We start from the raw sequence: 15,088 nt of genomic DNA, 5'->3' as shown, positions 1-15,088 counted from the left end.
AGTCATTTTCCTTCAATAAAAATTAGGGAATTAAAAGGTTCATAATTTTCCAACTGAAAAGTCCAACTAGCAATTGCTCCCAAGTACCTAGCTCTCCTCCTTGCAGCTCCAGGCTCTTCTCTGGCCTCTGGAATGAATGCCTAGAGTTCTCAATTAGAATCTCCCCCTTAGGTGAACATAGGGTGGGTACTCTTCCTTGTACTTCCCTGCCTGTCTCTTACCTCTGCAACACAGCCACAGCCTTTACTAAAGAGCTGGGTTAAAGATCACACTACAGGAGGAGAAAACTGTAAACCATGAGCTAACATAGCTTTCCTCCACAGTTCGTGGGAAAAGAATTTATAGTCAACAAATATATGCTAGTTATTCCCTGAGGTGCCCAAGACAGAAAAAAAAATCTCCTATCCTGTGGATTTTCATTTGAGTGAGAAGGAAACAGACAGACAATAAATAAACATATGCATTGACAAAATAATTAGAGATAGATGGAGGAAATAAACAGGGAGGTACTTCTGATAGCTCTTTTGAGAAGGTGCCTCAGTTATATCATCTTGAAGGAAGTGATGTGTTTGAGCTGGGATATGAGCGATGGGAAAGAGCTGATATACCAAATGGCAGAAAATAGTTGCAGCGAAAGAGACCAAGTGAAACTCTTCCCAGGGGTCCCCTGCCCTCAGGTCATTGGCTCTCATCAACAGAGGTCACCTCCTAAACTCTGCCAGCTCACAACGTGGGCACCTATCTGGACAACTCAGTCTTATTCGTAGGGATTGTTGGGTTTCCTCCCAGGCAGGGCCTGCTTCTTGGTTACAGGCAATATTTGGTTATATCCCTGGATGGTGGGTCCTGTTTGAACTGTCATCACTAGACTGTGCTGGCTTCCCATTCAGGGACTCTGCAGTTCGCTCTCATTGTCTAGGAATTCAACCCTATTTCTGTAATTATTGAATATAAGGCTGTTCCTAAATGGCAAAGCCTTTTAATGGATTATTAATCCAAAATCTGAAATCCTTTGTTTTTCATTTCTGTTCAACTCACCCGCCTATTTTTCCGAACCAGACTGTGCTAAGCCTCAATTACATGAAGGTCAGAAGGCTACCGACTAACTTCAGATGCCATCGGCTTGATGTTAGAGGCCATTTCAGGAAGGCGGTTCATAGATGAACCCGAGCGCCAGACGCCGTGGACGAGGGCGCGAGGATGACGTCACTCAAAGGTGGCCGTCTCAGCGCGGGGTGTGACGTCACGAGGGCGGGCCAGTCCGCCGTGAGGTCACCTGGTGGGCGCGGCCACGCCGAATCCCCAGTGTCGTCACGGGCGGGGGCGGGGCCAGAGCGTGTCAGCGAAGCCAAATCAAAACAAGCGGGAGACCCGCCTTTTCCCTCCTGCTCGGGAGCGTCTCGCTCGCGCCCCGAGCCCGCGGCGCCCGCGCGGCTGCGAGCCTCGGGTGGCCGCGCGCCGGCTCCAGGAAGCCGGACAGGGCGCGGCGGCCGAGATGGTGCGGCGCGGGCCGCGCGGCTAGACGGGCGCCGAAGGAGCCGCTGGCCCGCGCCCTCCATTCTCTCCCTCCCGCAGCCGGCTGCGCGCGGGGCCCCGGGAGGCCGCGCCGCGGGGAGCCGCCTTCGCTGACACCGGGTACCTGGACGCTCCCGAGATGCCCAACCCCAAAAACAGTAAAGGCGGCCGCAAAAACAAGCGCGCCAACAGCAGCGGGGACGAGCAGGAAAATGGAGCCGGGGCCCTGGCAGCGGCGGGCGCGGCGGGCGCGGCGGCCGGGGGGGCCCTGGCGGCGGCGGCCGGCTGCGGAACGGCGGCGGCGGGCGCGCCGGGCACCGGGGGTGCGGCGGGCACCGGAGGCGCGGGGATCGGCGCCGCCAACGCTGCGGCCGCCGCGGGGGGCTGCAGCCGCGGGCGACGCCAAGAACGGTAAGACGGGGCTGGAGGGGCGAGCGCCAACTTCCTCCCCGACGGGGACGGCGCGGTGGCGGGGCCCTGGGTGGCGCGGGCGATGCGTGGACAATGCGAGAGTCAGGAAGTGCTCACCCCGCCCCTCTGCCCCGCCGCGGCTGCCCCTTCCCGGTCCCCACGCCTGACGGCGACGATTCATCTGCGGTCCCTGCCCAGTGTCCGCGCGGCGCACAAGTCGCGCTCCCTGGGCACCCTGCGCCCCAGACTCTAAGGGGCGCCGGTGCAGGGCTGCGGCAGCGCCACCCTCGGGCCCTGGCCTTGGTGCCCGTGCTGGCAAAGCTGAGTGTGTGCTCCGGCTCGGAGGGAGGGAGGAAGGAAGGAAGGAAAGAAAGAAAGAAAGAAAGAGCTGCCTAAGTTGAGAAAAATGATCCAATTGAAAACTTAGGCACCCGTTCATTCTCTCCTGTACTCCCCTCACCCACCCGCCTTCCCCCTCACTCCCCGAGAGAAGAGCCTTAAATCCCAGCAAATCTGGACTTATTGTGTCGATTGCCACAGGTGAAGAGAGCCTCGAGATATATATTTTTTTTCTGTAGGGTGTGTGTGCGTGTGCTGTTTAATTCAGTTGCTCGCTTGAGGAAGGAAGAGAATCTGAACTTGACTTCCGTTCTCAGCCCAGAGTTAAAAAAAAAAATCGTCCACTATTTAATACTGCTTCACAAATTTGGAAGCCTAATAATTTTAGGTAGTGCCTGAATGCACCTTTTCAGGAGGCACTTAAGGAATAGTGAAACGTGACAGGATTGCCATTGTCACTACAAAGACATGGTTTTCGTTAGGCGGTGCAAACACTTTTTACTTACTTGGACAGTTCCTTGATTCCTCTGGTCAGGCAGTTTTTCAGGTAAGGGGATATAGGTAGGTTATAATGGAAGGAGATTAAGACCTTTATTTTTGGCTTTTAACTTGGTAACTTTCAGCTTTTGAAGCTGTTATTTATTTGGATTAGTCACTTTTTAAACAGGGCACCTGCACTTAACCCCAATAGAAGTGTCGCCTATTAGAAACAGAACCTTAGGGTGCATTGGCTGTGTCTCTGCATTGGAGAAATAGGAAGTTTCCCAAACTTGACACATTTGTGAATGTTTGATAATGCACCTTTGGCCAGATTGTCTTCTCCATGTTCTTTTGTTTTCCTAGCTCTAAACTTCATTTTGGTATTGATGTGACTGAGGGGAAGGAAGACAGACTCCTGGCTCAGCCATTTAGAACTTTGTCATCTTGAGAAGGTTAGTCTTTCTGAGCCTCAATTTCCTCACCTGTGGAATTGAAGAAAAGATATACACTGATTATATTGGCCCCTTGACAGGGTTATTGTAGGGCTCAGAGTGGAGCGTACCTTGTTTTTCCTTTTTTTGGGGGGGCGTCTGTATGGAAGCCTTAAGTTGGCTGTTTCCTCTTCTTTCTCCAAAGGATTGGACCACTTTAAGGTGGTGTGAAGAAATTTTTTTCTTAGGCTGGTATCTCCTCATTTGTTATGGTGTGCCTGTTATTACTGTCCTCCGAAGTGGCAGACTCAGGTTTATTTAGCAGTTCTCTATATAGCTGTGTATTTCTGATTTGGGGCTTGTTTTATTAATTGAATGTGGGGAAAGAGGGAAGAAATGGGCCTAACATTGCCGTAATCAGGGTTAGAAAGGGTACAAACTTATTTTAGAACAGTGAACTGAGGTTTATGATGCCAAATTCTTGGTTCTGACATGGTGTGAAATCTCAGTGAATGATCCACTTTAATTCAAAGAACCGCTCACTGCAGTTGATGATAACTGAACATGGATGCTGAGACCTCCTGTGTGCAAAATTGATAAATAAGGAAATTACAGATACTTTTTGTTTTACCATTTAAAGCTGTGCATTATAAGGTAGGGATGGGAGAAGTGGTTTTGGTGAATTTTTAAAGGAAGTGGTGACAGATATGTGCAAACTCTTAGATAAATCAACTGATAAGGCCCAATTATTTTTGAATTTTAAAATGACATTATGGACTTACAGTATATTTCAACTTTTTAACTTTGACATTAGATGATGTGATTGTATTACAAATCTAACAATTCTTCCAAGGATGTAGTAAATCTACATTCTGTTAAACTTCTAAATGGTTCGTTTTCACCATTTGAGTCAGCCGTGATCTACATCTGCAAGAATGAAAAAATGACTTCGCTTAAAGTTAATAGTATTAATTTATGGTTATTTGGAGTTCGTAGAATGGTTTTATGTCTTGTAGTTCTTTGGCAGTGTGGCTCTCAGTGCAGGATAGTATTAGTTCTTAGTCATTCACTGTTCGTCAGTAGGTATAAATAACCACTTATTCTATAAAAGAAGATTGCTAGCTAGAGAAAGCTTGGGGAAGCCATGGTCTGGTTGTAGTTGAAGTTAAACCAGTTGCAGTTGTACATCTTGGGTAAATTGAATACTAATTGTAAGACTTTGTACCCCAATAAAAAATTCATTAGTACATTTTTAGATACTGTTTATGTATGTTTTTGAAGCTTTTTCCAGGGATGGGAGTAAAAGATGAGGAAGCACTACCTTCCTCCTACATAGTAAAAATCTCTATGCACATATTGTAGCATTTTGATTGTAGGTGGACAAGATTTGCCAATCGTTATTTTTAGGATTGAGTTATCATGCAGTAGGTTATAACTATGTAGTTTTATTCTGGAATTCTGGTTCCATTGGACCTCCACTTTTTTGCTTCAGGCCTACCAATATATAAACCCTTGATCATAGTGTCTGATTTTCAGTGGGCCTGGATCCCAAGTCCTTTTATAAATTCCTGTTTTCTGGATGACCATGGTTCACCACTCTACCCATTCTTGACTTCAACCGTAACCCCTGGGCTGCAGAGTCTGCCTTAACACATTCAGCAGCTCTTCTTAGGAGATGGAGTTAGTTTACATAGTGATTGGCTTTTCATTGGGTATAGCTTGATTCACATCCTGGCTCCTCAAATTACTTGCCATATGATCTTGTGCAAGTCATTCGATGTCTCTGAGCCTCAGTTTCTGCATATTTAAAATGGGATTATTGTACCTACCCATATATATATATAGTAAGATACACATTATATATATTATACTATATATGTGTATATGTATGTATGTATATATACATGTACACACACATACATACACTCACATAGTGCCTGAGTTATAAAATGAGCTTACTAAGTATTAACTTTTTGTCTTAGATCTTGGAAATAGTCTCTGAGATGGAGATTTATGTGCAGGAAGTTTACTGGGGTTGTCCTTGGCATCATTACTAGTGGGGGTGTGAGAGAAGCAGGCTTCTGCAGAGGAGGAGTTGAACTGTGATGCAGATATAAGTGAGCTTTGGAGCTGGAATGGCCCTGCAGAATTTATCTCACCTAGAGGCATGGTAGCAGGGCCTTTAAACCTTTCCTCCCCTACTGACTTGTCATTTGGACATGGTCTTCCCCCAGGAAGAGATTATGACATGCGGGTGGCATCTCTTAGCTGGAGAGCCTCTGTGGAGAGGGACTCACCTGAGCCTTTGGCTCCCAGTGAAGGAGAGCCCCTCCTACCTCCCGAATGTTATGGGTTGCTTCACTTAGACCATGGGTGCCATTCACAAAATGCAGGTGCAGGATAATAGTTCTAACAGCTAAGTAGGCTTCATGGACCAGGCTGGGATTTAACACTATTATAACATTGTTTTGATGGGAAAATGTGTTCTGAATTCCACACATCTGTTTACAAATAGATTTTTGGAGTACCACCTGTTCCCTGTAAACAAAATTTGTATTTTTCTGCATACTTAAGCCTCTGAACATTCTTTTTATAACCCCAGGTTTGTAGTATATTTTAAATAGTTTCTCTTTTTAGGTATTTACTTGAATTCTTACTACATTTTAAATTACCTATATCCATCGGAAGGAAAATGAAGAGTGTTGCCTGCTGTTTGTTTTCAAACCAAGGAATTTTTATTGAGGGTCTAAGGTATGTAGAGCATCATTGTGGTCTTGGAAGACATTTTCTTACTTTATCTTGAAATTACTTTTGTCAGGTCTTTAAAAATATCTGTTACTTTTGGACCTTGTCTTTTGAAATCCAACTTTATAATTGGCATTGGTAGAAAATATTGCCTCATCCATCAAAGATTCATCATGTGCACTTTATATGTCATAGTAAGAAAGAATTATTATGTGCTCTGCTAATGGAGTTTTATGCACGGCCCTTATTCTTTCTCTCTTTACTTGTTACAGGACCTGAGCTTAAATTCTAGAAACGAAACCTTCAGTGTCAGCTTTCCTATAAGTCCAAGAATATATATTATTTTGTAAAAAATTGAAAACAGGAGATAAAACTGGGAAATCTCTTTCGGCTTAATCCCCCTGTGAATTTACTCCAGGCTTTTAGCTATGAACAATTTAAAGAACTCGATGGTATCAAAAGGAAGACTTGGGAAAATAAACTGTCCTGACTGATTTTGATCTCCAGCTCTTTGACATTTTTAAGAGATTGATTTATCATTATTTTAGCAGCCATAAAATGGGCATTATGGAAAACATTTTAAAAAATAAGATAGACAAAGTTCTTTTCTACTTTCTAGTCAAACACATAATCCCACCAGTTAGATCACCATTGTTAATATTTTAATATACTTGTAGCCTTTAAAATTTTTTTCTTGCATACTTTAAAAAGTACATATGTAGCTTTTGAAAAGAGTCATTTTATGATCTGCTTTTTACGCGTACACTATTTTGTGGACATTTTAGCACAGCAGAAATATATAGGTGTATCGCCATTTTAATTATTGCATAATATACCATCATATGTCTGCATATTGGATAGTTTGATCAATCTGCTATTGTTTGATTTTTAGGTTCTTATTCATACATCTCTGGACATTATCCAGCTACTTCCTGTGGACTTGCTATGTCAAAGGATATGCCTATTTTTATGATTTTTAATACTTGCTAACATTACTTTATAGAAAGGTTGTACCAGTTTGACTCTGTTTGGTCAGAGTGCTCTTTCTCAGTCCCTGGTTCTTGGTGTTTTAAAGAAATCCTGGAGAATTGCTGGGACCTCAGAGTGTCTCAGCAATAGGAGGGCCCTGTTTAGATTGAGAGCCTGGAGCTGCCACACTTACGGGGCCTTTCCAAAGCAGCATTTGTTTCTCCCGGGGACTTCTGTGCTCTTTAGTGATTTGGTGGCTAACAAGGATTCAATAAAATATCTAATAATGATGAATGATATTTTAGCAGCTGGTAATAGTGAAGATAAAAGCACAGGCTTTTGAAATCCGGTCTGTACCATTATTCTAGTCTTAAAAAGTAAGGCCTAGGATTTTTGACATTTTAGTTAAAAAGTACGAGGTTTGAATGGACCAGGGTGTAAACCTAGGTGCTACAACTTACTAGCATAGTTACTATGGGGAAGATTATTTAACCTTTTTCAGCTCCCATTTTCTAAGTGCAACCCTTTTGGAGTGTTTTTGAATATTAAGAAAAATATATGTGAAAGATCTTGGCACAGATTTGGGTACTAGCAACAATAGCCTATATAAGTTTTGTGATTGATTCAACCTTATCCAATAACAAAACTTGTTAAACTATTCTGCTGTTGAGAATAGACACTGAGAGACAATAAGATGATGATAATCTGTGAATATTGATATAGAAAAAGACTGGTATTCAGATTTTTAATTAAAGCACCGATTTCACTATAAATGATTTGGTCTTCTCTTATCATCTCTCTTTGATCATAGACTACCTGGAAAAATTAGATAATTTAGTTAAAAGAAAGTGAAAAGCAAAGTGTGAAAACTGTTATATCTTCCTTTCTTCATTCATTCACTTATCCATCTCATATATATTGAGTGTCTGCTGTTTGTCAGGCACTGTGTTAGGCTCTGGGATTACAGGGGCAAAAGAATTGGGCCTGAGGGGCTTTTGGTCTAGATGGGAGCCTTTATAGAAACAAGTGCAAGTAGGTTATTACAGGTACTACACAAGGGCAGTTATGAAATAAAAAGCAGTAGCTTCTGAGGTGGTAAAATATTGGATTAAATGTGGGGATTGGATTTGAAGATATGTAGAAGTGAAATAAGCATGTGGAGTTGAAGAGTAGCTGAAAGGAGGTAAGGAGCTCAGGGTGTTTCAGGGATCAGCTAGGGCTTAATGTTACTGAGGACTAAACAAAGACCCTTCCCTCTTCAGAAAGTTCAACAACCAGAAAGTTCTTCCATTAGTTTAGTTGTTCATTTGCTTGCTTATTCATTGTTTTGTTCATCTGTGCACTCATCCAATTACGAAGCACTTCGTATGTGCTTACTGTCTTCTGCGACTGGAAATATAATTTTGAATTATATTTGGAAGTGTGAGAATCTACACCCCCATAGGCTGTTGGTGAAGCTGGAACAGAGACATGTATGTACCGCTCGGAACCATGATAATGTGCTGTGGGTGCCCAGTGGGAAAATAGTTTGTTTCCTGGAAGAGAGGACAGTTGAGCTGTGTCTTGCAGGAAGAGAAGCAGTTAGCTCTGAAAACAAAGGAAGTATGTTTCAAGCAGAGGGAAGTGGGAAAGAGCCTTGATTTCTGGTTGCTGCTAGGAGTTTGTGGCTGGTTTGAGGTGCAGCACTAGGCTCGAAAGGGATGGGGACAGACAGTCACATTTGGATGTTTTGTAGCCAGTGCAGAACCATCCCTGAGGTTTGTCAGCAGGGACATGGTCAGCTGAACCTGCCAAAGGGAATAATCTTAGGTTGTTGACAAGCATGTAAAGTTAACACAATGGGTATCTTGGCAATTTTTCTTTTGATACAGCTTGTCAAGGCATGGGTTGGCGGTCCAACCTGCCATGCACCCTTGATTGTGATTTTTCAGTAAAGCGATGTGCAGACTGCACATACTGCTTTTCTGCACAGCTGGATGATAGTGTCGCAGCACACACGGCTGCTGTGTGGAAAGGCTGTCTTAATAGTGGGCACCAGCATCCCTGTGCTTCTGAGCCATGGGAGGTTAGCTAATTGAGGTTAACTTCAGAGAACCAAATGCCAAGGGAAGGGTTGAGGCCATCTGAGCAGAAAGGCTTTTCTCTGGAGGGAGGGGGGTGTCCCTATGTTTTTTTTTTTCATATTTTGCTACACAGTATTTATCTTTGTGCCAATTGGGACTAATTTTCTTGGTTTGTCTTTTTATTTTTATCATCAACTCAGTTTTAAAACAATAAGCTCTGGTGAGGGGAATATCATTGTTTTATACAAAGTGACTGTGTTTTAATTCTGTATATTTCAGAAAGCTTCCAGTTCTCAGTGGTTGGTGAAATAGCAACTCGCTTTATTTAATCAATATGATGTTTTAGCTTGATTGTACTTGAGAGGTTTTTATAAACTGGCAAAAAGTGAGTAGCATTTTTAACACTTAATAATTATCTGTTCTGGTTTATCAGAAGTAGAAAGAGAAAACAAATTATTTCTGCTAAATTATACTTATGAGAATAATACTTGAAAACAGTATAAGAGAAACAAAGATTAAGAGGAAGTTTAAAGAAAAGCGAGGAAAGAGGAAGACTTAAAGAGGAAGTATTAATCATATCATTGTTTGACTGCAATTATGGTTTAAAAAGTTCAGTGGTTTTCATATACACTCATAATACAGTGTATTTCATAGTTTTAAATTGTCAGGGAGGAAAAACTTTACCCTCTTAGGTTCAGTATTTGGGGAGCTTCCAATTAAACTGATAAGAGATAGATAAGCAAGAGAAAAGACAGACTTAACCATAGAAAAACATGACTAAAATGGGCCAAGGGTTAGAATTTGTGGCTTATATACCATCTTAATAGGAGAAGGGGAGAGAGAAGGGCATTAATGGGGGAAAAAATGATTTCCTAATAGAGGGGCTGACCAGGCAGGAAGGGAACCTATGGGAAAGATAAATGAGTCTTTCCTATTAGAGAATATATGAGATATGATAGTTTTGTGACAATGTCTGTTCAAGTGTGCTGTGGAGATTTATCTCTGCTGATAAGATTCAGTCTTCCCTGGTTGCTCCTATGGAGAGGATTTATGACAATTGAGTTCTTTTGAGAGGCTCTGCTTTTAGGTAGATAAGATTTTTCAGGAACTCTAGTGCCTTCAACTCAAAATAATTTTTAGGCCACAATGACATATTCCGGACCCCTTCAAAATATATTGTAGCTCAAATCACATTACCCCTACCCCATAATATCAATTACAGATAGTCAGCAAACACAGTATCATAATTTAGGATTTCTGTTTTTCATTGTATTGGAACTTTATTAGAAATAGACAGCCTTAGGGCATATGCCTCTATAAAGATGATAAAGAGAATGAATTTAGGCAAAAGTTAGCAGGATGTCAAATTGCTCATATAAGTAAGGGAGATATTTGCTAAATATAAAATGTATATTTTTCCCTAGGGGTAACCCTAAGTCTGATGGTACTTTAGATCATGTCCCTTCAAGTTAAAGCATCTCAGTAGTCTTTTGACACTAATGTTGAAACTGAATCACAAACTATTTTAGTTTTCTAATGAGCACTCCTGAATGTGATGATTATTTCTATATAATATTTAGTAGAACTCTGTTATAACACAACTTATTAAAGTGACACACTATTTGTTATGCCAGACAAAACTCAGCGTCTGGGCAGAAATGGAAACTAGGGAATGTACAGAAGCAAGTTCTGGCTATTTTTGATTGGCAGCAGGTGCAGTCTGTAATCTGAGAGACAGCCTGGGATAGTTGGTGATGGTCATTAATGAAGAGATACTGCTGCCAGAACCCATGTAGAGAGCCTGGCATTGAGAATAGGAAGTGTTTTCCAGTGGTAGAAGCAAAATCGTGCACATCTAACAAGAGATAGTGTCAAGGATTTTTCCAAATGGTTTCCAACTCCTTCGATTTCTTCTTATTGGGCAGCCTTACACATTGCAGGAACCACATACACCCTGTAGTATGTGGTTCCGCTATATTAAGCCTTTAGTTTTAGAGGTGCAGATGATGTTTTGCAGTACAGAAGCAAATGAGGTTAGGTTCCTGGGTGGTAGGTGTGTTGGGGCTGTAGAACCATAGAATCCACAGAAAGGAGAAGTGGCTTTCATAGTGACGATGATACTACTGCCCTTTATTGAGAGCTTACTAAGACCAGGTGTGACACCCAGCAGTCTGCAATCTACATGAGGACGAGGACACTAAGCTCCAGAGATGGCCTCCTTCCCTTCTGCAGACAAGACATGCTTTGGTTGGGGAAATGATGATGCCACAGTTGGATCCTACTTGATGCTGAGTTTGTCTTGAGTGACACACACATGTGCATGAAGAATGAATAAGCTTTAAAGTAGATGACTTAAATTCAGTATAAAAATGTCAAGGAAGCAATAGAGCTGTATAAATTACTTTTGAAAGGCCTCAAGCTTATCATTCTGGCACTTGAACTGAAATTAAATTTGTAAAACAAGAAAACACTTGAGCAAGGAAGCACTTCACTCACACATTGTACACTCAACGTTGATCTGATTCCCTGATGTGATAGGACTTCCTGCTCTTGGAATTGTGGAGATTGTGAACCTTTGAACTGATACTTTCTGTTCTTAATGGATTTGACGATTCATAACTGGGAACCAATTATCTTCTTTAGGCTAACGTCCTAGAATTGGGATCGCTGGTCACAAGGCCTGCAGTTTTCCAGGCTTCGATCCAGGTTGCCAAACTGCTCTCCTGAAGGGGTTTAACCTTTTCACTAACACTGGCCCTGCCTGGAGTGCTTCTTTCTTCACACTCCTCAGCATGGATTTCGATAACCAATTTCATCTTTGCCAATTAGATGAAAAAGTGTACATCCCATTGTTGTTTTTATTTGTATTTGTGGAATTATCAGTGAGTGAGTGTCTTTTTATATGTGTACTGCTTATTTGTATTTTTTTTCCTGTTTGCTCTTTTTATCCATTTTACTGATGGGATATTTGGGTTCTTATTGATTTGCACAAAGTCTTCAGGATACTTTAGGATGTACTTTTTCCCTAGTTTATGTTTTTTTTTTTTTTTTTTTTTTTCTGTATTTAAGATGCTCTCATTGGTTAGAAATGTTACAGTTTTGTATAATCACAGAACATCCACATAGAGATAGAACCTCAAGAGGAAGACAGGGGAGAGTGAGGAAAGTTGTTTGAAATTGCTTATAGGAAAAGTGGTTTGGGCATGGCATAAGGTTAGACTGAGTTCATTTGGATGTCAGTGCACAGTAATGCTGTAACACTTGTGAGGTTCTGTTTCCTTTTCACATTTAATTTTTGAGGCCATTTCACAGAATTAATTGCAACTGCCACCACCCTCCCAGACCTCGTCTCTGACCCTCGGCTTCCCTGGCCACTACTCACCATGCTCCAGTTGACAGCTGAGCTCCAGTGCTCAACACTTATCCCTTGCACATTTCTAAAATCCCTTGCAGTTTTTATTCCAGCTAGTTCCAAGGACTTTGAAACTTGTAGATAAAGGCCCATTATTTTCTTATCGCCTCTTCTCAAGAACCAAACTGCAAACAGGCCTCTTGTAGACTAAATTGTCCATAACCTCCTTGTAATAAAAAACTTAAATGCTCAGTCACAAGAAAGTTCTCATGTTTCACATTCTAGCACTTGGATTGAAATCACATTTGTATGTTAATAAAATGAGAACATAGCACTCAATTGAAACAAGAGTTTATTCGCACCCAGTACATCATGCTGGTTTAGTCAGCCCTTGTGCTTTCTCAGATGTCTGAGATTTGGAAAAGGTTCTCAAACTCTTTGCTTGCTCTAAAGAGTGTGGGATTTGAGATTTGGTTATAATTTGAGATCTGCCATTTTGCAAGGCCAACAAACCTTTCTGAGCCCAAATGTTCTTATGTGTAGAAAGTGAGGATAACATAATATTGTCTGTAACTCTCAAACAAACTGTAGAGCTATTAGAAAAGGCAAATAGTTGTGTCATGATTTGGAGATTTTAATGTTTTCTAGTTGGGTTTTTGGTTTTTAGTTTATCATGTGGTAGTGAGATTGTTTCCCAACTAGTGACAAAATGTGCTCTCTGATTTGTTGGAAGAACTCAGGGCAGACTTTTGATTTCCCCCACGGAGTTTGAGGCGAATGTTACTCTCTCAAACTCTTTATTCTGCCTCCTTTGGGGAGCCTCTAGTTTCTCTTCAAGTTCAGATCTTGGAGCTCTTACTGTGAGATTTTCCCAGAGACTCTGCAGCGCTTGCCTGCTGGTCTCAGGGCAAGCCCAGCTCCTTGAGTGAGTTGAACTCTTCTGGAGTTTCTGCAAAAGGCCTTTCTGATCCCAGAGTGGAGAAGAACTGGCAGCTGAAGCCTTGGGAGGGTTCTTTTCACCAGTGTGAGTATAGCTGACTTGGGGATTGTTTTGCTGTGATCTGTGAATCATCCTGTCCCCAGGTTTCATTTCCACTGTGATTTTAACCATTTGATTAGCAGAGCCTTCATTGCCTTTGGCCCGTTGTACTGCATGATTTATGAGTATGTGCCTGTATTTGTAATCAGCCTCACATAGTTTGTATCTTGATTCACTTCAGACCTTTCTGCTTTCTGCTCTTTACCTGCCTCTAGGGTCCTGTGGAGTAGGAGTTTTTAAGTGTTGTAGAAGCATTGAAATGCTTACATATGACTTTAATTTGCTTCCCTACGTCCCTTTTAGATTTTGCATTTTATATTAGGTTAAAGAAAAAGAAAAACAAGACAAAGGACACACAAAACAAAACAAAAAACTTATAGAGGGATACAACAGATAGGTCGTTACCAGAGGGGAAGCGGAGTGAAGGGGGCCTGAAGGGGGGTGAAAGGAGTAACGGGGGTCAGTCATGCGGTGAGGTATGGCAACTAGACTGTCAGTGATGAGCACGATGTAATGCATGCAGATGTTGCTTTATAATGTTGCACGCCTGAAACTTACATAGTGTTCTAAACCAATGTTACCTCAGAAAGTTAAAAGAATTGTGAATATATCAAATTATATTATGGATTAAAAAAATAACTTCTATAGGCATTATGATACTTGGTATGTATGTCTATCAGTATATGTATGTAAATGTAGCAATATTTATATTGAATCATTGCTTTTCTTTGTATTCCATTAATTAAAAACAATTTGTAAACTTCATCTTTGAGATATTCAGATTTGAAATTTTTGACTTTGGAATAAGTCAGTTTTCCATATAACTTATTTTTTTAAGATTCTGTAAGGTATGTGATCTAAAGATTACTGGAAGAATTTTTAAATAATTAAGTTGAAATGTTTTTTTCTTGACAGATTTGGAAATACTATTTAGAATTCATTTGAAATATAATCATATACATTTATATATATTTACATATTTCAATAGAATTATATGTAATATGACAGTCTCATGTCAAAAAGAAACGTCTAGATACTTTTGGTAACTTAGAAATGGTATATTATTTTGTTCTCTCTAGTTTAGAAATGAATAGTTTTGAGTCTTTGAGAATAGTCATACTAAGAATTATATCTGTGTTCCACAAGAATTAGTAATTGAGAAAGGAATGAATGTCTATTTATAAAACATCTCTAGCTTAATATGTCAGTGGGGTCTAAGCTTTGAGATTCCTTTGCAGTAAGAAATTTTATGAAATACTCTCTTGACAATAAGTCATATTATAGCAGACTGTGTTGAGTGTACTTTGGTCATGAACTGCTGGGCTGGGACATAGACGTGACTGATTCTTGGGTCTAGTTTTCATTTTTGCTGAGATATATGTGAAACTTAGACATGCCCTCTCCTTTGACAAGTCTTTCCTTGTTGCAGCAGGTTCTGTAACTTGCTTGTTGGTTGCTGACAGCACAGGCCAGCAGTATGGCCTCCAGGCAAAGGCTTTGTCTTTTCTCCCTAGATCCCAGCAGAGTGACTGCCAGAGTGGGAGGGATTCTGCTATGAAGCATTTTCCCCAGTTTATTTTGAAGGGAAGGTAAAGGAACAGAAAGAGTATTTTTCAGGGAGTTCAGCAGGGTGGAAAAGGTACATGGAAAACAAAGGTAGGGAAATGAATTTAGCTACATTGTGCTGGGGTTTTAAATACAGTAAGTAGCCTTAAAATCATCGAGGGAGTTGGTATGTTGGCCC

The 15,088-nt window shown here is 41.2% G+C and overlaps 1 protein-coding gene across 1 annotated transcript in view; it reads left to right on the top strand.

Moving 5' to 3' along the window:
* Window positions 1-1,368: 1,368 nt before the first annotated feature.
* The window catches only part of HECA (hdc homolog, cell cycle regulator), a 36,607-nt gene continuing 22,887 nt past the window's right edge, over window positions 1,369-15,088 (top strand). Inside the window, 2 exon segments of the mRNA XM_011356144.2 lie at window positions 1,369-1,894; window positions 1,896-1,926. Coding sequence (XP_011354446.1) covers window positions 1,655-1,894; window positions 1,896-1,926 — 271 coding nt within the window. The 5' untranslated portion in view covers window positions 1,369-1,654.

The sequence above is a fragment of the Pteropus vampyrus genome, unplaced genomic scaffold (genome assembly GCF_000151845.1).
Source record: "Pteropus vampyrus isolate Shadow unplaced genomic scaffold, Pvam_2.0 Scaffold24, whole genome shotgun sequence".
Taxonomy (NCBI): domain Eukaryota; kingdom Metazoa; phylum Chordata; class Mammalia; order Chiroptera; family Pteropodidae; genus Pteropus; species Pteropus vampyrus.
The sequence above is the reverse complement of the archived record's forward strand: the minus strand, read 5'-3'. Positions and strand labels throughout refer to the sequence as shown.